Source organism: Dunckerocampus dactyliophorus, chromosome 16, assembly GCF_027744805.1.
Source record: "Dunckerocampus dactyliophorus isolate RoL2022-P2 chromosome 16, RoL_Ddac_1.1, whole genome shotgun sequence".
NCBI lineage: Eukaryota > Metazoa > Chordata > Actinopteri > Syngnathiformes > Syngnathidae > Dunckerocampus > Dunckerocampus dactyliophorus.
The window spans coordinates 14820212-14845529 of NC_072834.1; the positions used below are offsets into that span (position 1 = coordinate 14820212).

Here is a 25318-nt window from a genome sequence, read left to right on the forward strand (position 1 = left end):
CAAGTCTTTATTTTAGTTGAGTTTAGTTTTAGTTTTTATTAGTTATGAGTATAAACATTGTAGGTTTTCTAGTTACATTATTCCTTTTTGCTCCATTTCTCCACTTCTGCTGGGTTTTTTGTTTATTTTATTTCTGCAATGAGCCACCTTCTACAGATGGCCCCTGTGCCACACGTTGGACACCACTGGATTGTTTCACCAGAAAGGCAAGGTGTTGCTAGGCCAGGGAGAAGCGTGTTCAAGTTCTGTCTTTTTATGTCTGTAGGGTTGGACATTCACGATACAGTGGTGGAGTTCACCTTCATTGATAGCTTGTATTTCATTACCGAATAAATGCTCATTAAAAACGTCCTGTCTTTTACTTTGAATGTGCACCCTTCCTCACGAAAGATAGCAACCATGTCGCTAAATTGTCAACACAGATCTCTTCAACGTATGAGGTGTGTTATGAGGCAAAGTTATGGCTGCCACAACACCATTTTTAATGAAGCAAAACACTCACTTAACTCTTCATGTCCCAAAGCGTTGTCACCAATACGCCTGACTTTCATTTGTACTAGCAACTTCGCCCATTAAAAACTAATGTCCGCCAGTCATTACAGATGCTTATAAAGCTTGCGCTCAGCCAAATGTAATGAGTGTAAATAGAAGACCTTGGTAATAAAGTTAAGGCAAAAGCCTAAAACCTTTCAATAAAATACATCTTGTTGAACAGTTTTGCTCTGATCAACCAGTCAGGATTGGGGGGCCTGCCGTTTGCTCTGATCAACCAATCAGAAGTGGGGGCCTTTCCTTTCATGCATTCTCAGTGACAATTACACGGCCACACATTTCTGCACCTTTACATATATATGAAGTCTTCCTCACATACAGAGATACCTGTACATATGCACACTCACAGTACATACGTACTTCCCCACATTACTCACTGAGTTATCCAGGGTGTTATTATGTTGTTGGTTTTATTACAGCGACGGTGATATCAGCAGTATGACTATATGTATGTGTGTGTGTGTGTGTATGTGTATATATGTGTGTGTATATGTATATGTATATATATATGTATATATATATGTATATATATATATATATATATTTTTTTTACAATGATGTGCATTACAGTACTTTTCATTCTGTTCACTATCATGGATAATCATTTCATTACTACAATTATGTGTGACTGTTTCAATGCGGTATTATCATTGTGATCACTATCATAGTTCATCATTTCATGACTGCTATTATGTGTGACTGTTTCAATGCAGTATTGTCATTGTGATCACTATCATAGTTCATCATTTCATGACTGCTATTATGTGTGATTGTCATTGACAGCTTTGTCATTGTGGTTGTTGATATTGTTTTGTCCTTATGTCCTTGTTCGTCTTTATAGTTGTCACAGACATTTATTTGCTGATGTCGTTCTGTATGTTTCTGTTGTTCTGTCACTATTGTTGTTGTTGCTGCTGTTGTCCTTGTCTCTTGTCTCTTGTCTCTTTTTGTTTTTGCCCCCCTCTCGTCCCCCCCCCACTGTTTCCTTTTCTCTTCTTCTCTGTCCCCTCCTGCTCCGGTCCGGTCGCTCCAAATGTGCTTTATAACAAGCATCAAGGTCGAATAAATTTTGTATGACAGGGGAAGTGTATATCACACTTCTCCCTGGCAGAGTAAATCTGTTGAGCACTTGACGGCATTTAGATCTACAATTCTATCTGCTTTAAAGGCTGGACAGGACAGGGGTAAAAGAAAAAAAAAAAAAAAAAGAAGTGGGGGCCTGCAAGCTGGCCCTAAGAAGCGACTAAGAAGTCTCATTGGCTATAAAAAAAACCCCACAAAAAATAAAAAGAGCCCCATTGCCAATATTGTTTCTGAAGGCCCTGAGCAAATGACATTGATATGGAAACACACAGAAGCTGACCTTATTGGAAAAAAACATACACAGCCAAGACACACGCCACTAAATGAAGATAATAGGCTGTTGAGAATGAATTAATGTAATTTCATTGAAACAATAATAGAATTTAAGTTGTAAATGTAGGTCAGTGCTTCTGGTTTAGTGTTTAGTGTTTGAACACCACTGCTAGTAATGTTTGGTGAGGCACACACACCAAACTTGATCGCCAGGACAACAGGCTTTTATTGCAGGTTTGAATTATCTAACAACAGGCACAATAATAATAACATAATCATACACGGGCTACTGTTGTGGCCGTAATCCAGCTAAAACTCAACTCTGAACTCCCGACGTCACTTCCTGTCTAACAAATGTATTGCAACACACACGAGCACAAGTCTAAATTATGCCTTAAATGGCTTATTTTCTCTGATTATGCCTACTATATAGCATACCTTCATTGGAGTCGTCTCAGCGTGTTTAATTGAAACTTGTCTTGTCATGCCAGGCCCATCCACAGAATGGGAGTTGAGAGCGCTAGTCATCGAGCTAAAAGCCTGAGCTGTCAACTCAATCAATGTTCAGTGTGACTCTTAAGGTGTCAGGGAGTGAGATAACATACTTTTGCACAGTTGTACCAGCTGTCCCCCCCTAAACCTCACTCTCATCCGCCTTAAGAGTTGCACTGGACATCACATTGACAGCTCAAGCTTTTAGCGTGATGGTTTGCGCTCTTGACTCTCATTCTGCAGACCCATGTTCATAATCGCGCAGAACGCAGGGCTGGTTGGACTGGACGGGTTGCATTGGTGCCAGAACCCGGGGTTGAACCAGGGACCTTTAGATGAGAGTCGAGAATGCTAACCATCAAGCTAAAAGCCTAAACTGTCAACTTGATGTCCAGTGTGATTCTTACAAGTCAGGTTTACCAACGTACTTTTGTGCAGCTGCACCACCTGGCATCCGTTACATAATAACCAAGCAACCCTCGCATTGCAGTTAATTTGCATGCGACCCTGGGTGGAGAAAGTCTGGACACTCCTGCATTCGACAGTGTACCTAATAAAATGGCCAGTGAGCATTAAAGTCCTTGAATTGTTGTTTTTAAAACCCCTGTTTCATTCAGCTTTTCATAACCTGACCTCATCTGACCTTATAGCATGAAATCCATGCAAACACTTTGAGTTGACCGGCACATTTCTTCTAGCACTCTGTAATCGTTCACATCACGAGTGCTGGACAGTCCCGTCCACAGATGTTCAGCTCTGTAGTTGACTTCATCTGCTTGTGATTTAGCAAGCTGGACGAGCGACCGCAGAAGACGTCTGGCAGCGAGTGGGGAAGGGAAGAGGAGAGGACCTCTGGCTGGGACCCTGGGAGCGGAGAAAGTGCAGAGTCCATGCAGCAAACCCGTGTGATCATGGAGGAAATGACGGGTCCTAATGGAGACATCTTAAGGCTTCGTAGTTGCAGATGCACCGTAGAAGGTCCTGGAACTTGGGATGATTAATCAGTGTCAAGCTAAGTGGTGCCGACTTTTATCAGATGTTTCCTCCATGCGTGGTGGTTTGGTCCAAACTCGTGAAAGCTAAGATCCATCTGTTCAAGTCTCGTCGTGCATCCGCCCAAAACGCTCCCAGTAAGCTAAAATTTGTTCTTCTGATGTCTTTCCTTCACTTTGTCATTGACATTAGCTCTTTTGACGCCGGGCCAGGTGTTCTTGTGCAAACTTGGGCCGCCCGAGGTAGAACCATGGATCCTGCTCACAACGAGGCAGCAAAACTTCATCTCAAGAACATTTCTCAGTGGGAGGGGCGCAGTGTGCCAGGAAAATATTAGACACAAGAATAGAACGTGTCTCAGTGTTCTTGGCAGTGATGCATTTGGCGTGTTTCGTCACCATGGCAATGCTAATGCATTCATACATTCATTTACTTGTGGCAGCCCACCACAAATACAGCACATTTGGCGCTACCTGTTCACCCTTCATAAACACATTATAATTGGACTGTCTCTGAATGTAGATTCAACTTCCAACTCCGCACAGCATACAGCAAGTGATACACTTCATACGCACCTGGTCTGCCAGAGAATAAGAAGACCTTGCAGGAGGGATGAGTGTTGACAATTTCGCAATTTTGTCGCTATGGCGAGTATTCAACCTCTCTCTTTTTCCAAAAAGCGTCTATAAATAAAAACTAATAAATCTACCATTTTTTTCTTGTCTTGTTGGACAAATTATTGTGTGAGAAAAAGGAGGCAACAGAAGAAAGTTCATTTGTATTTCTAGTAGGGCTGTCCAAAATAACAGCGGTGACTAATTTATTTCAGTGATTACTTGGGATGAGCCGGATACTTGCTTTAGATGGGTATCCGTTACGCATAATGCATTTTTGCAGAGTACGAGCATGAAATGAGTACAGTTTGTCATTATCCGTAATCGTGATGAAGGAAAATCCTCATTGGGTAACTACTATGTATTCACTCTTGATGCTCTGTGATTGGCCAGTCACACACAGCGACCGCCCCTCCCTAGACAGACTTGCTGCAGGCTGCAGCCCATCCAGAGAGGAGCTGCGCTTCATCAAAGTTGATTTTGTCTTTTTAATGAATGTAGCATGCGTTTTCAGAAATATTCAAGTTTCATTTTTGACAATCTATGGGCTTTTATAAACATCATTATCATGCATTATTGATAATAACATATCAAGTAAGTAGGTCAATTGAGCAAACTGGGTATTTCAAAAGTGTGTATCAGACTGGTAGACCTTCGCATTAGTCAGTACCCAAGAAGTAGCTCTCGGTTTCAAAAAGGTTGATGACCCCTGATCTAGAGGCTTGAGTGAATGTAGTTTTCTGTGGATTTTCCGAAATATAGAAGACAATTGAGTATTTGACAATCATCTGTGTTTTTGTAAACATCAACGACAACAAACATGAGGTGAGTGTTTTTGTAACATAAACAACAATTTAGTCTTCAATGAACCTAGCATACGCATTATTAAATATCAACGTCGGTTGAATGTAACATTTTCTAGCGTGTTTTCAAAAAGACAATAACGAAGACAACATCGGTTGTGACGATAAGTTAATTTTGTAAAAATCCAAGACTATAATGATTTAGAGGCTCCAATGAACGTAATGAACGTAGCTAAATCTGAATCCACATAAGTCAGAAAGATGGCACAAAGTTACAAAGCTAGTAAGGTAAAAAGTTAAGCAAGTAGAGAACCAGTGAAAAACAGAATAAAATGTATTTTAATGACGATGTGATAATTTACAGAGTGACATCTAGTACACGTTTAGTCTTTTTATTCAAAAGCATCCTCTGTGTTGGATGCGAGCACCATAAAAAGCTTAGGAAATGTCCCCAAAGGCAAAACCATGAAAACAAATATCTGTCATACGCGTCACCTTCACCCTTTTAGCTCACAGCAAATGTTCATCGTACGTACATGACAGCATTCATGCACGGTCGGCTTGGACATGGTAGAAAAATACAACTGGACTGGACTGATCTCTTTGTGCTGGTCCATAAGATAATCCATCAACAAGCTCATTTCACTGCTTTGTCTTGTGGTGACGCCTCACAGGCCGTGTCCTCCTCCTCCTCAAGCCGGCTGAGGAAGAACACAAGAGGAGCGACATGAAGGATGTGCACTGAGATCCTGTTTCTACCAGAAAGTACGGTTTGGCATACACTTTGTAGTGATTTGATGTGGCGTAAGTGTTTTACCTGGACCATTCCTGGCCGCAGCAAACCTCCCTCCCGCTGGAAGATGGAGAGAAGGATTATTAGGCTTGAACACGCACGCACACACGCACGCACACACAGTGTAACCTCCAGGGTCAAAGATGTGTTCACTGGTAGTGGTAGACACTGGTAGTGGTGTAATTGTGCTTGGGATGTGTGTCTCTTCACACAAAAAACACAAATTTTCCACGGTACATTCTGTTCATCTTCTTCTATCATTGGACTCTAGTCATTTTGTACGGTACAGAGCCCACCGAATGAGAGTCAAGAGCGCTAGACATCGAGCTAAAAGCCTGAGCTGTCAACTGTAAGACGTCAGGGAGTGAGGTTTACCAACATATTTTTGCATAACACACTCACCCCCCTAAGCATCGCTCTCATAGGGGTCCAGGCATCAATGTAACCCAATTGTCCCTGAGCACACCTGGGGCCAAACCAGGGCCCACCGAATCGAGACATCGAGCTAAAAGCCGAGCTGTCAACTCGATGTCCAGTGCAACTCTGAAGGTGTCCAAGGTACTGTCACACTGCTTCACTGCATATGTTCCATTTCCTGTTCTTTGGTCATCATCACATTTTTTCTCGTTGTCTCACCAGATTTTACACACATACTTTTCCGGAAAGGTTTGCTGTTGAATCAATCAATCCTTAGCTAGGACGTCACCTTGGATGAGTTTGGTGATTCTCTCAGACTCCTCGTCAATCAGGTTGGGGTTGCCGTGGATGGTGGTGATCCTGGAGAAGTCGGGTCCTGAGTGAGTGATGAAACACGAAGTATTAGCCTCACAGACGCAGATGCACGCTTACATGAAGAGGACACAGACACCTGTTTGTTTTTAAATGGAAGCCTACCCTCAATGATATGAGGCTCGATCTCAGTGAAGCGGGCTCCACCTTCAAACCGGCAGTGAAGAAGGTCATATAAAGTCATTCAATTAATCACAACCACTTAGTGATGCTACTGACTGACACATGGACAGACAGGCACACACATCCAGTGGACACCACACCCTCCACCACACCTCTTCGTCTACATGCACACCACATGCAGCTAGGGGCGACACTAATGATGGACTCATGGAGGGGTGGGGACAGAGGGACAGACATCCAACATCATGGTGCACCATGTCCTTATAAACACCAGCCGGTCCACAACAAACATCTCAGCTATGACGAAATCACCAAGCAGGAAGCCTCCAAATATTTTATGATGAGACCGAGCGGGACCGTCCGCATAATTTAGCTTCTAGATGAATTTTGCAGCTGCCAGGAGGCTGCAGAATTTATTTTTTCACATTTACTGGCACGGCTCACTGGCCCAGCTTTATGAGCTGCCATGAAAGACCAACCAATAAACCACCCCCCCTCCCTTTTTAATAGGCATATGAAACCCCCAAGTAGAATTTAATAGAAGATTTCACTTTCATGATGTTGAATAAATGACCAGATTTTCCTCAATAGGCCTTTATCAGTCAGGGAAACTTAACCCTTAAGAAGCCATCAAGAGCCATTTGTGCGTAGTAAAAAGATGGAGGCTATAATACAGACCAAGTAACAATAGAAGACATGTTTTTTTCTAAAACACGACTATGTCAAACCTGTGATGTTACATTCAGTACATGTTGTTCATGATAAACATATTCCTTGTTGCACTTTGAAATGAAGATAGAACATACTTTATATTCACTGAAAATCATTGATACAGTGACTTATTGAGTGTCTTATTAGCATTTTTGCTATTGTAACAAAATATCACGGCAGGCTTTCCATAGTAGTTTTATGGTCAAAAGCCCCATAGCAATATTTTCCTAGCTTGTTTTAAATGAATTCATTGAATAAATATAATAAGAACAGTTGAATTATAATATGTGACACCTTATTAAAGTAATACAGTTGTTAAAGGCGGACCTTTTCGGAAAAGCTAGACATCATAAGGAGAGTTCAGCCAACCCTGAAGCTACTTAGCTTGTCTCAGCCCGGGAAAGGATTTGTCCGCCGCTTCCAGTGCTTAAAAGCACTACAACTAGCTTACAGCCTCTAAGGAGCATACTCCAGTGAGTTTTGATGTTTTTGTGATGTTATTAATGGGGCTGTCAACAATAGTGCGTTAACGACGATAACGTGTGCATAATTAACGCATACGCGTCATGGCAAGCTACGGCTCTCTGTTATGACGGCAGACGGAGGCACGGAGTAGCTCTTTTATTCTGACCTGAACACATCAACAGCAGTGCATTTCCAGGTCTTCTATGCTCTAACTACAAAAATATTTCATTTATTAATATTTAAACCTACTTTGCGGAAATTCACTCATCGCAGTCGGGTCTGGAACCAATTAACCGCGATAAACAAGGTGGTTTGTATAACTGTGACACGATAGTGGCAGGTATTAAGAATTAGATTAATTGTTTGTCCACGTGGGAACAGCATATTATCGTTTCAGCCTTTCATCCACACGGCCACTGCATTTTTTAAACGTCTTCCAGAGTGGGAAAATTTGATTTAGCTGTTTTGTCGTTGCTGTATGGAAAAGCAAATCACTACTTTCTGAAAACGATGACATCACCGCCATGTCACCATCATGTGACCAGAAGCCAGGGGTTGTGCGCTGCTGCCGAAAAGGCAACATATTATCTGAATATTTTGACTGGCACGACTCCCAGGACCCCAGGAGTGTGGACGGGGTGGGAGAGTCGGTGTATGAGGCGACCTAGGTACTAGTGTACCTCCGGCCGGATTTTGGGGACTGGGCTCCTTGCTGGGGTTCACGGGTTGCTGCCTGGATAGCGGCGAGGCGTACAGGCGTGTTCTGTGGACAAAATGCGTGCCTGTTGGTCGTTCGGCACTGACAGGATAATACATTTTTTTCAAAATGTTCTCGCTATCGACCGGCAAAGTCCCAAAGATCGAGTTGTAGCTCACGAACGATGGTTGGTGACCCCTGGTGACCCCTGGTAACCAACCCATTTCCATGAACCCTTGTGACGGGAAGGCACACGTTCCCAAGGAAGACCCCATTAAAATTTGGTGAGGATCTGTGTGACTACAGGCCTTAAAGGTATGCAAATGGTCCAGCTCGTCCATCTGTAGCCTGCCTACTGGACTGACCAACATGTCGACATTTTATGTGAAGATGAATTGATTTCAAGATAAAACCTGTCCTGTCATAGACAAACCAGCTCTCTTCACTGCGATGTCACATATCCTTCCGGATGCTACCAATGCTTGTCTAAACTCCAAATGTTCAAATTCCAGTGCACACCATGAGAATGATGTCTGAGGACCACCGAGTTACTGGAGGTTGATGTTGGGATGATGGTGGTTAGATGACAAACAAAAGAACTCTGAAGACCACCAAGACCACGTAGGAGGAGACTGACCTGTGATGGGCTTCTCGCCTGAGTCCAGCTGTCCGCCTGTGACCAGGAAGACATGTCATTGATCATCTATCACCGTCTCATCATCACGTTTACGACGGACTGCTTACCATCGATAACTCTGATGACCTTGGTGATGCTCGGCTCCCCAATCACCCGGGTTACCTTGGTATCTGAGGGCTCCCCCTCCACCACCTTGGTGATCACCGGCTCGCCCTCCACCACCACCTTAGTGACTGTGGGTTCTGTTTCGATGAGCCGCGTTACCTTGGTGTAGGAGGGGTCTCCCTCCACCAACCTGGTGATCTTGGTGACCGATGGTTCTCCTTCGATGACCCGGATTAGCTGCGTTTGTCCGGGAGCTGCGGAGAGTGAGTGTTGGCATGAATACCCTCCCAAGGAGAGAAGTCTATGCAACATATCATACCTTATCTGCGCTATGTTACCCAATATGTGAAGGCATGCATCCATCTGAGGGGAAGTGCATTGGACCAAGACTTCCAAGACTTCCAAAACTCTGACAGCCTAATTACATCATTACCAAAAGCCAGGATTTGATATGCCGACACATCCCGGAGGATTTAAGACTGGCTCATGACAGGAAGCATGGATGTAATCAGTGTCTGGCAGCCGGCAGGATTCCATGAATGAATGCAGGGTTCTGATCCAGTTTGGATTTCAAAACACAAACCCCTGTCGTAAATCCAAAGATTAAGAAACACCTTACTGATATTTTTGGGAAGGGGTGGACTGGGACAAAAACGTTTCCCTGGACTTTTTGGTTCAGACTGCTTCTTGTCCTCTTCTTTAAAAAAAAAAAACCTGTCCAGGGCTGGGATTGAATTCGCTTCCTCTGTCTTGAAAGGGAGCAGCGTGTACCATTACACCAAGAGGAGACCGGGTGACTTCCATTCTCCTTGGTGATAGAGCTTCGGGCTGATGTGATGCTCTATGCGCACATCATGGCATTGATGCACATCCTTTGCAAATTTGCTGAGACTGCACCCACCTTGTGCAAAAGAAGCCCCAAGGTGCAGCAAAAATTTAATAAATGATGTAACTGATCGGCCAACCGGGAAAACTCCCAGTACCCCCAATGGCCAGTCCGTTCCTGCTTTTGGGGATTAGTGTCCACAAGTAAACAAGTCTGGCCAGGAAGAGAGAAGTTCTAACTCCTCTGGGAAGACTTTGGACTGTGTCTGTGAGAATTTGTGTCATTTGTGTCATCAATGATATTGGCCCTGCCGGATTGCCATCTCTTTCCTTGTTTCACAAGCTTAGTCTTCCACAAACACATCCATCAATGTTGCAATAGACTCACTTTGCTCTGTGTACTCCGTTGTAGTGATGGTCTTCTCTGTGGAGAACAAACAGATTTAGCCCATGAACAGGGTGAGGGGTTAAAGTTAAGGATGGAAAGAAACTTACTGATGAAGGTGAGCGGGATCTGAGTGTAGGAGAATCCTGACAGAAACTACAGAACACAAACCAGGAGGATCATTCAGAATTCCCAAACCATCATGTCTGTGCTGTCTGCTCGGGCCACTATACCTGGATCTTGATGTACTTGATGATCTTCCTGAGAAGAAGCAATAGGTCCTGGCGGCCCACGGGAAGGTCTGCAGGGGAATATGCATCATCAGATCATCAGAGAGGAACATCACCATGCTTTGAGTTGAGTGTGTGTGTGTACAATATGTTTGTTGTGCTCACCTGCAGGATAGAGAACGTTTTTCACCACATGGATCACACCATTGGTGGCCATCAGGTCACTGTCTGGAACGTCCACTGAGTTCACGTGGATGGAATTGTTCACCTGGGACAACAATGGATGTTATATCACAGCATATCATAGCAAGCCACAGACGCAAATACTGTGTGAACCCTTGTGGCTCTAAGACTTTTGTGTCCACCTTGGATCGTCTTGCGGAACAAAAAAAATGGATTTGTGCTAAAAAAAAACACATAATGGACAGGGATGGAGTCCATGAGGCTGTTCAAGCTTCAATTTGTTCATATCTTGGAACTTTCAAAACAAAAATACAATTCATCCGGACTTTGCTGTGATAAAAGTTTTAAAAGTTGTAAATAGTGATGTTTTAAGTAGCATTTACACATAGTTAAATGTCATGTAAGTACATGGTAGACCGCTTTTGTCGACATAAAATATGAGAGCCAAATGCGTCATTTTTGTGAAAAGTGGTCTGTCTATGTCTGTCTATTGTCAACTTCGCATTATATGTGGTATGCTAATATATGACCAATATACTGTATACTTTCAGTGTCGTAATAAAAATACGCACAAATGGAGGAAAACAGTTTCCACCACTGCCAAAAAAACGAGACATGTAACAGGGGACATGTGAGATCAAGCCGCAAATTTATATTTGTGCTTAGAAGCTGATTACAACTAGGTGACAACTACATTAAAACAAGACAAAATCCACTTCCTGTGTTAGTTTTGTGAAGTAATGACACTGAGGAGTGCTGAGACTTGATGGCCAAAGCAGGCAGAGATGCGGATGAACTTCCTGCAATCAGGAGGCTGCTGTGATGGTGGACGGCTGAGTCAGTCGGGGTTAGGTTTTCCCTCCTCTGCACTACTTCCTGTCTCCTTTCACACCCACCATCACTTCCAGATGTAATGAGATCACATGAGAGTGATGATAAAGCAGACATGAAGTGTACAAGGTTGAGAAGTCTGTGATTTGGGCTACCAAAGAGGAAGCGCTGATGGAAATGACAGCCGGATGGTCTTTATCGTGTCTGGCCGTCCTCCAGAGATCATCTCTGAGCTTCTAGATTAACTTTGGCTCTTTGATGCTCTTGTTAGAGCGTCTGAAGGCTGGAATGCCCAACCTAAAGGAATGTGTGTTCATGTGCAGCCATTAAGGAATTAAATACAGAGTGACCCCTCCTTATGCAGAGAACATGCACTGTGTGAAAGGCTCCACAATTCACTGTGCATCTCTGCCATTAGGAATACAGTAGAGCACCAAATCAGCCGGAGGCAGGTGGACAAAAAAGTAATCTGACATCACGCTCTGATTACTCAATTGTCCCTGGTGGTGTAATGGTACATCTGCTGCCTTCCAAGGCAAAGGGTGTGGGTTTTGCACTATAAATAATTTCTTGAACAATTTGTTTCCATGTTTTTGTATTACTCCAAAACATACATCAAACTAAACTCAGGTAGGCTTAAGGCCCCACTTTGGCCAGGTGGGACCCTGACTATATCATCAGCTGAGCAGGTGCGTTTTCCAGAGTGAAGCAGAACGTTCTGGATGTACTTACGGACATAACTTGCAAGTTTCTGCCCTGCAGCGTTTTCAGCAGGTTGGTCACGCCACCTTCCAGGCCGCCGTTGATGAAGATGCCATTGCCCACATGATAGAGCAGAATGGTCCTCAGAACGTTCAGGTCGCCTGCCACACAGTGTCATTGTCGTCGTTGTTGCTGTTGTGTTATTTTAACGCAGCGTACTGACTTTTAAGCAACGTGATGTCATCTTGGCTGAGCTCGCTGAAGGCGTCGTCCGTTGGCGCAAAGACGGTGAAGGAGCCCTCCTGCTTCAGCAGATCCATCAGACCCGCCGTCTCCATCAGCGACAAGAAGATTCTGCATGCATTACGAAGACAAGCAAAGACATCTTGTTTAGCAGGAAAAGGCGAGAGGATAAGCCTTGCCCCTAGCTACCTACGTAGCTACCTACCTACGTGTGTCAGATGTGAATTTGAATTTGACATTGAGAATTATTACCATGATATTTGAAGTTGAACTACGCTGGAACAGACTGGAAAAAATTGCTCTGATGTCAATTTGATGTCAATCAAAAACCAATAAAGTTCTTGACATAGACTACTACCCTGGTGTAATGTGACAGCAAGTCCAAAGGTGACCCCAGATACCTCATTCAATGACTTAGATATCCTTCAAAATGATCTGGGTTCTTGTATTAATTGGATATCCATTATTTTCCAACAGTGTTTGTCCTCTCTGGTGTCAAACTGACATACTAAAGAAACAGGAGAAGAACATGTTATCACCTGAACCGTCCGTCTGCCTTCAGGATCTGGTAGGTGGTCTTCTCAGAGGGTCTGATGATGGACCTGATGAGGTGGAGGACGCCATTGCTTCCTTCCTTGCTCCCTCGCACCATGCAGGCGTTCTCGATGCACACAGCCTGATGCGAGAAGAAAGACGTCTGGCTGATGGACTGATCACAATCAACAAATCAAAAGCGAAAACCAGATGAGGTGAACTCGAGGGAGAAACATCACGGATCATCTGCCAGATCTTCATGACGTCTGTTTACCACTGACTCGTGTTCACACTAGCAGGGAGCCTCGTAATGTTCCTAACAACTTGACTCCCACAGGAGCTGACCGTTCGGTAGATGAAGACTCGCAGCAGCTTTCCAGCCAGCGTCTCCAGCAGCTGGCCGTTGTAGAGCTCGCTCAGCGTGACCTTCAGCTTCAAGATGTGGTTTTCCAGGAGGTACCTCAGCAGCGTCTGGTCCGTGGCCATCACCTCATCTGACAAAAGACAGCCCATATGCATGAGATCATAGTGTTCTACCATCAAAGTGTCTTCAAGATGCTGCACAGGACGTAATGAAGACCAAAGTTCTCACTGGTGAAGGCGGCGTTGAGGGGAGCGAGGAGCGTGTACTCCTTCTTTGGGCCCAATGCTGCGGCTAACCCCAGTTCTGACACCATGTCATTGAAGGTGCTCTGGGAGTCGGCCATCAGCTCCATCACATCCTTGGCTGAAAGACAACATGAGGACACATTTCAATCATGACATATGGACAAAATGCAGGGAGTGAAAAGTGAAAAAAAAGGGTAGTTTTTTTTTTTAACAGCTTCCACGCTTCTGGAAGGAATTTGTACAAGAGTTTGGAGTGAATCTGTGGGTTTTATTCCATTTTAGTCCATTTCAAAGCCTCCATTCGTAAAGGACCTTCCACAAAGTGTTCCCACAAAGTTGGAAGCACACACTTGTCCAACATGGTTCGTTAAGATGAATAATTAAAGGTCCCCTGCTGTGCATAAGCGACATTGGAACATTTAAAAAATGTGCCCCTAGAGTCTGTTTTTGAGCACCAAACATGATAAAAATCTATCATGTCCCTCACTTGTTTGTTTTTTTTTGAGAAAAGAGGGGCTCTCATGCTCACTCATGCTCGCTCGAAGTTATGTCTTTTCATGACATGAAGGAAAAACCTGCATCCTCATGGAAATGATACTGCCTCTGACCCCGCCCCTTGTTAGATGAGCCCACCCTGAGTACAGGCCCTGCACTTTTTAAAAAATCAGGCTTTGCTACACATCTGAAAATACAACTCTCCTAACTATCCGTCAGTCAGCTACAGATGTGGGAGCTGCAGGTGTGATAATTTTGTTTTTCTTCAGCGAATAGGTTAACCTAGAATGATGTTGCTGTTAAAATGCGAGTGTAATATTCGCACTGTAGCTCACATACAGTATCTGTGCTAGTGTTGCTAACATTTATGTCCTCCTGTTGTTGTATGTGATATATGGCATCTATCACGAAGTACACAGTAACGTGTCTCTTAGAGACACGCACTCTGTCGGAGACAAACACAGCTCATTAGTTTTAAAGCTACACACACACACACAGACACACAGTAGGGCTTACTAAAATCTCTTTTAAACTGTCTACATTCCAGCTTCAAGGCTAGCACACTTCCAATACGCTAATACTACTATGATATGGGGCCTTTAAGATTAAGGGCTCCAGTCCAACCCCTCATTGAGTCCTTCCTTTAGGTGTTTCAATGCTTTTGTCCATGTAGTGTGTTATCTTACCTGAGTTGGGCACGAGCACCTGGTCAATGAGGTGGATGACGCCATTGGTAGTGACAATGTCCTTCTTCAGCACCATCTTGACACCATTGACCGTCAGGCTGTCTCCGTCGCAGCCGACCTCGATGCTGCTGCCCTCGGCCGTCTCGTACACAGTGCCCGCCATGATGGCCTCGGAGCACTGGACGCTCTTCAGCAGGTGGTAGTTGACTAAGGCTGAGGGGTCAGGAGAGGACAGCCTGCGGTGAAGTTTGCTAACATCATGTCAGGCCTCTCCTGCGCTCCAGGAAATAATGAGGCACTTCTTCAATATTTACATTTGGTATTACAGCACTTATTATAAAACTGAGCAAACAAACCACAGCAAGAATAAGACAGATTTGATTACAACCTGAAAAACACTTCCACTTCCCCTTCCAAGGTGCTCTGTTGCCAAATGTGACAGAATCATCTCCAGAGGACGTGACTCACCGAGGACATGCAAACTGGCTGCAGCTTCCTGGCTGACCAATCTGTGACTAAATAGTTGATGATCTGCCACTTTGGACACATAACTCTGCCTCATTCATCCTCCTGCATGCTAACAATGGTCAATGTTCCCAAGGATGGACAGCATTAAGCAAGACAACCATGCAAAAGAACCCAGCAGGTTAGAAAGGAAAGTTATCTTAAATGTTGTTAATTCGTTGCTAAAAAAAAAAACCCTTATAATTGTAGGTGCTACCATAAATCTTCTATTTTAGTGGCGTTGCTGCACTTCCACTTTTTGTAATATTCTGACTTTATTCACATAATATTTTGACTTTATTATAATATTTAATATAATAATATTATGGAAAAAAATTCTCCCGCATGACAGAAAATAATTGAGAACGACTGGTCTAAGCACCGACCAGTCCAGGGTATACCCCCTCTTTCACCCAAAGTCAGCTCGAATAGGCTCCAGCATACCCCCGCGACCCTACTGAGGAGATGCGGCATAGAAAATGGATGGATAGATGGTCTAAGACTTATACAATATGTCAATCATTACATGCAACTGCTTACACTCCAAGCAGTTGCATGTAATGATTGACATATAGACCAACCAATGACAGCATTAACAATGAGTGTAAACCCAGCCAATGACAATACTGAGTGTCGAATTTCAAAAAGTTACCTGCAATAACGGCTTTGTCTCCCATGAGGCGCTCCAGGTGGCCTGGCCCCAGCCTGTCAAAGGCGGCGTTAGTCGGTGCAAACAGTGTGTAGTGTCCTGGCTGGTCCAGCTTGTCCATCACACCCGATGCCAGGGCGGCTGCCTGTGAGCACATTTTACGGTCATTGACCTTGTCCCTATGCTAAGGAAGTTAGCGTTTCCCTCTTTTTTAGTCTCGTAAAGTGTATTGAAAAGCGTACACTGAAGGAGGAGAGTTCATCGTTCACATCCAGAACGTTCTTAATGGTGTTTCCCACGGCGCTGATGACACGGTCAATGACATGCACCACGCCGTTGGTGGCCACCTGGTTCGCGTGGATGATCCTGGCACAGTTGATGGTCACCACCTTCACAGATTTAAAGCATTGTTAACGTTAATTCTTTGATTAACCTTTAAGACTCTGCAGACATACGCCGTTGGAGTAGTGGTTGACGTAGAGGCCCAGGTCGTTGAACATGGACATGACCGTCATACCGTCCTTCAAGTCTTTGGTCAGCAGGCGGCGGCTGACCATGTGGTAGTGGAGGGCATTGTACAGCTCGATGTTCACGTTGCTAACCAATGCTGACCGTACACTCTAGAAGACATGGCGGTGGTCAGCCACAAGGGCGGTGACAAAGCAATGATTCATTGCCAAAGTGTACTGACGGTGTCCAGCTGCCCCCAGGCGTCGTTGCTGGGAGCAAACATGGTGAATGAGCCTCTGCCTTCAATCTCCTCCCTCAGCTGGGACATGTCAGAGTACTGCTGCGTGGTGGTAGCCTTCACCAGCCCCAGCGTGCCGTACACATGGTCAATGGGGGCCACTTTTTAGGAGCAGAAGAACATTTTCAGAAGAAATAGCAGGAAAAGCTGATGAATGATGAGCGGCACCAACCTGCAGGACATCCTTTCATGCCTTCCAGATGCATGTAGCCGGGGCAGCACTCATATACCACCATGCTGCAGGGAGCGGTAGAGGGACATTAGCGGCACAACAATTGAGACCAAGCAACAAACTGAAGTACATCACAGCATATCATAGCAAACCTCATGCAAATATATACATCAATATATACATCTTTGATCTTCTTGCAGAAAAAATCTAATTCAACTTCAACTTCTATTCTATTCAACTTCTGAATGTTTGGACTGAGAAAAATAACGCATTAATGTTTAACCATGAGCATTCACCTCATGGATTCTATGCTCTCTCAGGTCAAAACGGCAAAGTATTTTATCGTTTCTACCCGCGCCGCCTCGTCGCCGTCATGTGACCAGAAGTGAGCTCTGACAATAAGCCAACATAATATCTAAATATTTCGACAGACGTAACTCACCCAAGTTGACATTCTCCTCATATTTTGTTGTGTTATACTCTGTGACTCGCAGAAGTAATTCCACTTCTCGTAAGTCTAAAAGAGCCTTGAAAAGCGGAAGATGGCGGACTTATGTCTTTATTCTTCTATGGTTTTGTGTGTCATGTGGTTCCGCCCGCATGCCTTCTGTATTACATCGTTTTCATTCAGTGATTCATTCCCGTCTTACGGACGTGACGCCAAAAAACAAACAAACTCAGGAACATTTCCGTGTGGACAGGGCCTCAGCACTTAGATGGTGAATGACTGACTGTCTTGCCATTCATTCATTCATCCATCCATCCATCCATCCATCCATCTTCTTCCACTTATCCGAGTTTGTGGGGGCAGCAGTCGAAGCAGGGAATCCCAGAATTCCCTCTCCCCCGGCTACTTCATCCAACTCTTTCCGGCAGATCTCGCGGCATCCCCACGCCTGTTGAGAGACATAGTCTCTCCAATGTGTCCTGGGTCTTCCCCAAGGCCTGCTGCCGGTCAGACTTGCCCTGAACACCTCCCCAGGCACCCTGGCTCCTCTCAATGCGGAGAAGCAGCGGTTCTACTCCGAGTTTCTCCTGGATGACAGTGCTTCTCACCTTATCTCTAAGGCCGAGCCTTATCTCTAAGGCCTTATCTCTAAGTCGCTTGTACCCATCCTCAATCTCAGCATTCATACAATGAATGATTTGTTGTCTGCATGTTAACAATGAGTGCTGTACAAATTGCCCTCACATAATGAATGCTTGATTCTCATTGCATTTAAACAATATACTCAGCTCTCAGCATTTGCCTTCATTAACCGCCCGTCACACTTATTCAGAATAAGCATGAACCTAGCAGAAGCAGCCGGAATAAAACATTTTCAGAGTTTGTGGCACATTCGGGAGAGAATTACTACTTGGTAATAATGCTGTTCGAATACTTAGATTAAGTTTCCAACCCCGTCCCGAATCACTCTTGCACATTCAAATGTAGTTGGAACACAGTAGGAATATTAAGAATACTGTTAGAATTCAGTCAGAATATTTAGAAAGCACTTTAAACGGCGTACGAGTGCCATTTAATTGCTACCCGAAGTCTGGTCGGAAGGTGCGGCATCATCAGGAACAGGAGCTTGCTCTTCAGGAGCTTCTTGGGTTGCAGCATTTCTGTCCGGTCCACACTGGAACTGTGGAGTTCCACACCTTGGCTCCTTTTTTCTTTGGCGGGATGATGTGATGTGAATAAGGCGACGCTCCAGTGGTGAGTGATGTTTCAGCGGCAGCTGGCTGCGTTTTTATGTGATTATACGGTGTTCCAAATTACATCCGGACTCATTTGAACATTTTGACTGCATTCGAAGTGTCGATTATATTCCAGCAGCAATTGAGATGCATTCGAGCTGCATTCCGCCTAATTTGAGGCACATTTGGAAATACAGTGTTCCCTTGCTGGATTTTTTTTTTGTGCTTCTTTTTTTATGTTACAGCGTATGAACGCTGTTAGAGGCCGAGCCTGGCCCTTTACGAAGAATTGCACTGTGGGAAGTTGAGTGTAGCTTGTAAATGAATCTTCGGTTCGTCTGCAGCAATATGTTTTAACAAGTTTACAAAAACGCTACAGTACAGCGGAATGGCGCCAGGATGAAAAGGCAATAGTTAAAGTGAAATATGCATGAGTGACTTAAAGGGATTTTTTGACATGAATTTGTATGACATCCCCATAAGCAGTGTAGTCCAATAACTCCCAAGTCCAGTTCTGGTCAGATTTCCGTGATGAAGAACATAGTTCCACTTTCTTGCTGGGGACAATTAAGTAAAGAGATTGGCTTCTCAAAACAATATGTGTTCAAAATATTAAAACATTTGCATCACAAAAATGCCTTAAAAAAACCCTCAAACCTCACAAAACGCTGGGCGTTATATCTGTCTTCTGTGCGTTCATGCGAATGTGACGAAGGCACTCGCATCTTGTTCGCTGTGGAACACATATGTAAACGAGATGGCCGCAGCGCTCCGTCGCGGAAGTAGATGCAAGCGTCTTCGTCACATACACATGAACGCACAGGTGACGGAATACGACGGGAGACAGATATAGAACACCAAGCGTTTTGTGAGGTCAGACTTTAATAATTTTGTGTGTTGATCATTAAAATTCAAACGAAGGTTTGAACTTTTATGAGAGTGTTTAAGAAAATGTTATTGCCTGTCTGACAAAAGTATATAAAGTGTATGGTGAGGGGTTTTACAGCCTTAAAAGACATATAATAATTGTAAAAAAAAATGAAGTTGTCTACATCGCGGATTTCACTTATTGTGGGCTATTTTGGGAACCTGCCCCCGTGATAAACGAGGGAACACTGTATTCTGGCAGGATTTGACGTGGCTTGCCGTTTCGGTTGTCCCTCGAATGCGATCAGAATGTTTGGAATGCTGCTGGAATACCGTAAGAATATTTAGAATGCAGTCACAGTGCAGTTAGAATACCTTTTTAATGCCATTCGATATATTTCCACTTCAAAGACACCTTGAAAGTTTTTACCATGAGCAAAACATTCGAGCCGGCCACAAGAATGGGACCAAATATTTAGAATGCACTTAGAAAGCAGTCAGAATTTTTAGAATGCGCTTTGAATATCCAGAAATAAATCAGGAATTTTCATTCCAACGGCACTCTGGCTAATTCCACCTCCAGTGTGACAAGGGTTTAAGCAATAAATGCTGGACTCTCTGCAGTCACATTGAATAATATACTCTCTGCATTTAATGGGTTCTGAAGTCTCAGTATTCAAATGACAGATGCTTGTTTCATTCAGCCTTTAAGCAATATAAGGTATTCGATCATATCTCAGCAGTAAACACTCATCTCTCAGCAGTAACACAAACAATGCTCCTTTCTTTAAGCATTTACACAAAGAATGTTGGACTCTCAGCAGTCACAATTAATGCTACCCTCTCTCTGTATTAAGCAATGTGTGCAAACCTTCCAGCCGTCGCACTATGAGTCATATACTCTCTCATGAATGAATGCCATACTCTCCTCGCATGCATGCAATGTATGCTACCATATCTCAGCACTGAACCCTTGACTCTCAGCATTCACACAATTATCACTCAGCATTTAAGCAACAAATGCTTGACTCTCAGCAGACCCAATTAAGAATAGACTTTCAGCATTTAAAGAGTTGTTGACTCTCAGCATACAAATCACAGATGCTTGTTTCATTTCATTCATTGACACAATGAATGCCAAACTCTCCCAGCATTTAGGCAATGAATGCTATATACTGTATCTCAACATTGAACCCTTGATTTTCAGCGTTTATACAATCAATGCTCCTTTCTCTCAGCCATTAAGCTAACAAATGCTATACTCTCTCAGCATTTACGCAGTGGCTGCTCGGCATTCACAGAATCAGTGCTTTACTCTCTCAGCGTCCAGCTTAATGAATGCAACTCAACTCTCCCAGCTGTCATACAGTAAATGTTTGACTCTCTCAGCATTCAAATGAAGAATACGTTCGTTTCTCAGCATCCACACAATTGATTAGTGTTCATGCAGTGAGCTGCAACCAGCCTGGTGGTGCCTTCAAGGCACTTTCTACTTTGAGCTTTAAAGCTAATGGAGAACTTCCTGTGTTGTGTTTCTCATCTAAATGAGCTCTGTTCCTTTCAATAAGAGCTACTTTCTTTTCACCAAACACACACACACACACACACACACACACACACACACACACACGCAAACAGCTTGTTGTGATACTTTTTTGTTTCCATGTCAAATACGTAAACATGCGTCCACAGCTGGACGTCAAGAAGCCATGATGTCATGGCTCTGCGGACGTGATAATGGATGCTGCACCACCTGGACTTTGTCAGTGTTGCATTTGTGTCGCAGCGTGGTGCCCCGTGCAGCAGATGTTCACAAATGAACACACATACATATACACACACTCTGCCATGCAGCTCCTAGACACAATGAAGAGTTCAGAGTGTGACGCATTAGTAGTAAAATAAATATGTTTGGAACGTGCTTAGCAAAGTTTTTAGTACATCACGTGTTTACAGTTTCACACTTGAACATGTCTGAAGAGGAGTAGGAAGAAGCCGAGCTTATTTAATCCTACACCTAATCCATATGTTCACTTCCTGTACATGTTAAAAATCAATTCATATAAAAGACATTACAGCAAAATCAAAAATCAATAGTGTTCCCTGGTTTATCGCGGGGGATAGGTACCCAAAAAAGCCCGCAGAAAGTATGCAATTATTTAAAAAATAAATAAATAAAAATGAGAAATAAAAACATTATTATAAATACAATTATTTAAAAATTAGGCGTATTTCTTGCTTGTACAACATAGCTGTACATTATCAGCTAGCAGGTTGTTGTTTGCAGCGGATTTCAATGCATTGTTATTAATTCATTCCAAAAGTTTTGATGAAAACCGCAACCTTAAACCGAGGCAGTTTTTTAAATTGAATGACGAATGCATGAAACTTGTTGTTGATGCGGACTTCTTGTGCATCCTGGCGGGACTGAATTCAATAGTGTTTCCCACCTTCTTTATCAAATTGCTGGCACTTGCAACTTTCTTTGGCCCCGTGGTGGGTTATTTTCCCAATCGTACTCAATCAAAAATGCACAGACAGTGAGTCAGCAACAAGTGAGGTGCTTTGTTTCGCCACCCGGAACGTTTACAAAAAACAAAACAAATTTTCCATGAAAAGCGAATCATACTAAAACTGGAGCGTACAAAAAAGTGAGACTGTATTTGTGAATGAATGAAATGAGGGCGTGTGGGTTCTATGTCACCATCATTATGTGTTATTTAACTGCTCCTTTTTTGAGGCGCAGTTCGTGAATGACATTTTTTTTTTCAAATTTACGACGCAGTGCTAGTACGGAATCAAATCGGGTGTGCCTAATATTGTGGCCAGCACTCATGTACACACCCACACGGGGTCTGGCTTAATTTATTTTCCCTGTAATGTAATCACCAAGCTCCCCTGTGGCCTAATCAAACCCTACTTTGCGCTTTCCTTCCTGCCTTTAAACCAGAGGAGCGCACAACTCTGACCAGGTCTTCGCTTTGTTATCATAAACGCACGTGTTTGAAATGAAGGCACTGCTGCGTGTCACGTCTCTTTTACTTCTCTTACTTCCATGCAAACATCCAACACTTTATTTACCTCTGCTGCCTCTTTTGTGATTTTCGGGTGATATTTGACTTCCTCAACCCACAAAGTGTGCAATATGTGGACAAAGCCAGCAAGCAGTAGAAGAAGAAGCATGTCGGCACTTTGCCTCCATTAATTTGGCTGCTCTGTTTGTTACATTTGAATTTTTAAATCACTTCCAGTCTCAATGTTTGTAAATTCAGCCATCAATTCACTTTACTATAGCATTTTTATCAAGAAAGGTAATTAAAAATCAAGACGATGCCCAATGTGATACATCGTGGTCATCATTTATAGTCTACCCTTTCTTTGTTTTTTCAAGTGTACCTAATGATGTGGCTGTAGTGTGTGCGTTTATGTGGGATGATAATGTATAGCGTGATGACACTCACGCCTTCTTGCCACAGATGGATCCTTTGTACCAGTTCCTGCATGTGCTGAAGTATTTCTTCTTAGTCCCCAAAACCTGCTGCAGGGCGCACACGTTTGGCCTGAAGGGGGGGATGTCCAGTTGAGGAAAGGGAGGGGGGCAGGATGTGGGTGGAAAGAGGGGGTCAAGGGGTGGTGGAAGGAGGAGTTGGGGGTTGTCAGGTAGGCCAAAGGGGCAGAAAAGGTGCAAGTTGTTGAGTGACGGGATGATGAAAAGGAGAGAAAGAATGTCTTTATGTTATGAAAGCAAGGAAACACATACTTGAAACTTAATAAACACTGATTTTAGATTTGCATGCAGGAAACCAAACACGTAAAACCTTTTTATGAGTCATATTTTACACACAATTAAAATAAGTATTTAATATTTTGATACAGGAAACACAAACTTTAAACCTTTTTTGGTCTACTTTGATGTGATTTATATCTTTGCACACATTTAAAACACTTTTATGGAAGAACAAATTACAATTTTGGCCTGTTTTGAACTGATGGGTATTTTTCCACACGTTTAAAACACATATGTTATATTTGAAATGTTTCATGTGCATATGCTCAAAACCCTTATTTTGTCAAAATGATTCAATTAAAAAATGTTTATACATCAAGTGCACACTTAAAAACGTAAGTCTGTTCATTTAATTTAATCGAAAAATGATTTAAAAAATGATTCACATAAGACTTTATTTTAAAGGGAGAGATGAAAAAAAGTACAAACTTAAAAAGTTGATTTAATTAACAAATATGCACATTAAATGCACACTTAAAACACTTAATTTGTTTATTAAATTCAATTTTTTTAAAAAAGAGGAAACATACAGTATACTTAAAACTCTTATTTGTTTACTTAATTTAATTTAAGAAAACACAAGAGCTCTTTAAAACCCTTCTTTTGTTTATTGAATTTAATATAATAAAAAAAAACACACACACACAAGAAACAAATACCGGTACTGAAATGCCTTATTTTAAAGAGAAACCTGAAAAAAGTGCATACATAAAAACCTTTGATTTAATGCAAATATGCCATAGTTTTGATTGAAAATTCAAATATTTTTGGGGTTATTTAATTACAATTACAATTACAAATAACAACACACAAGATGCACATATAAAAGCTTTATTTTATATTTTTCTATTGAATGGAATTGGTGATATGCACATTTTAAAAACGTTGTTTTATCTACATTAATTATAAATACATCATTTTAAATCGTGTCCACATTCAAAATAGTTTTTCAATCTATTTAATGTATGCTATTTGTTATTAATTTAATATTAAACTACATGTGCACGCTTAAAACCCCTTATTTTGTCTTTGATTTAATAGATGAATCAATGAACATTTTAATATATTTCATTTTTTTCCAAATAAGTTCCCAATTTGTTTTTTGTTTGTGTTAATTTTTTTGGACAATACAAATATACCGTATATAGAGAATATGTCTTAATAATGTGGTCCTTACCCTTCCTTCCTGGCCCTGATGCGACTGTGGCTGACAATCTTATCATAAGCAGAAGATTCCACGCTCGCTAGAGAGCAGAGCGCCACCATCAGGAGGGTCACTACTGTCAACTGATGCATCCTGTCAGTCTGCACTACCCCAAAAAACACACTGTTGATATGTGTGAGCGTGTGTGAGCGAGGCAGCTCTTTTATACCCCCCCCCCCACACACACACACACCCCACCTAAACCTAAAGCACTTATGACTCAGCTCAGCCCCCACTTTTCCCTCACGATGCTTCCAGTCAGCTTTCACACCTCCATCACATCCCAGAGCGCCCGAGACGCCCTCAGACGGTACACACCCTGCAAAAGACACACAAACCCCCTCCAAAAGCACAATGTAACACACACACAGACCCAACAGCGCTGTGCTTACAAGTATTAGATCACTGTTAGCAATGTAATAACCTGACAATGTGGGGGCAATGCCGTGCAACCACCAATAGATGGCACTGTTTGTTTTTTTCTTGCAGTGTATGTTGTATATTTAATGCAGAGCGGCGATCAATTGTGTTTAAATAAACTTGTATTTACTGTAATTTGTCTAGTGCAGGGGTCACCAACGTTTTTTCTTGCGAGAGCTACTTTTAGAAAATGAAAATGGCCACAAGCTACTCATTTTTGTAGCAATGATTTTCATACCTTATTTCAACCAAAACAAATTAAATATGCTTGTTTTACCAAAACATTCACAAAATGCTGGTATCCACAACTCACATTTTAGGTTTCAGAATACTTTTCTTTCTAGTGTTCTCACATTATTAACTGAAAACCTGAATGAAAAGCAGGCCTGCGGGCGCCTCATGTGGTCGTGGGGGCACCAGGTTGGTGACCC

General features: G+C 42.8%; 1 protein-coding gene across 2 annotated transcripts; it reads right to left on the reverse strand.

Moving 5' to 3' along the window:
- Window positions 1-5139: 5139 nt before the first annotated feature.
- LOC129169414 (periostin-like) lies at window positions 5140-24608 on the reverse strand. Of its 2 annotated transcripts, XM_054755806.1 has the most exons (23): window positions 24441-24608; window positions 22938-23036; window positions 16927-16991; window positions 16698-16855; window positions 16462-16626; window positions 16249-16395; window positions 16010-16151; window positions 14854-15066; window positions 13656-13790; window positions 13409-13557; window positions 13069-13205; window positions 12510-12640; window positions 12317-12447; window positions 10736-10838; window positions 10574-10641; window positions 10451-10496; window positions 10344-10379; window positions 9133-9384; window positions 9026-9061; window positions 6498-6539; window positions 6310-6396; window positions 5628-5663; window positions 5140-5511 (listed from the first exon to the last, which is right to left on the reverse strand). In XM_054755806.1, the coding sequence occupies exons 1-23, from the start codon at window positions 24557-24559 to the stop codon at window positions 5453-5455; spliced, it is 2556 nt and encodes an 851-aa protein (XP_054611781.1). In that variant the 5' UTR covers window positions 24560-24608; the 3' UTR covers window positions 5140-5452. The 2 variants fall into 2 exon arrangements, with proteins under 2 accessions (XP_054611781.1, XP_054611782.1); XM_054755807.1 differs by lacking the exon at window positions 6498-6539.
- Window positions 24609-25318: the final 710 nt, after the last annotated feature.

Excerpts from the sequence above, each read along its gene's own strand:
- LOC129169414 (XM_054755806.1), bottom strand. The coding sequence starts at position 24,559 with ATGCATCAGTTGACAGTAGTGACCCTCCTGATGGTGGCGCTCTGCTCT. Across the intron at positions 16,152-16,248 it reads ATGAACTCTCCTCCTTCAGT|GCAGCCGCCCTGGCATCGGG; the intron begins GTACGCTTTTCA and ends ATGTGCTCACAG. Across the intron at positions 13,558-13,655 it reads CCTCAACGCCGCCTTCACCA|ATGAGGTGATGGCCACGGAC; the intron begins GTGAGAACTTTG and ends GTCTTTTGTCAG.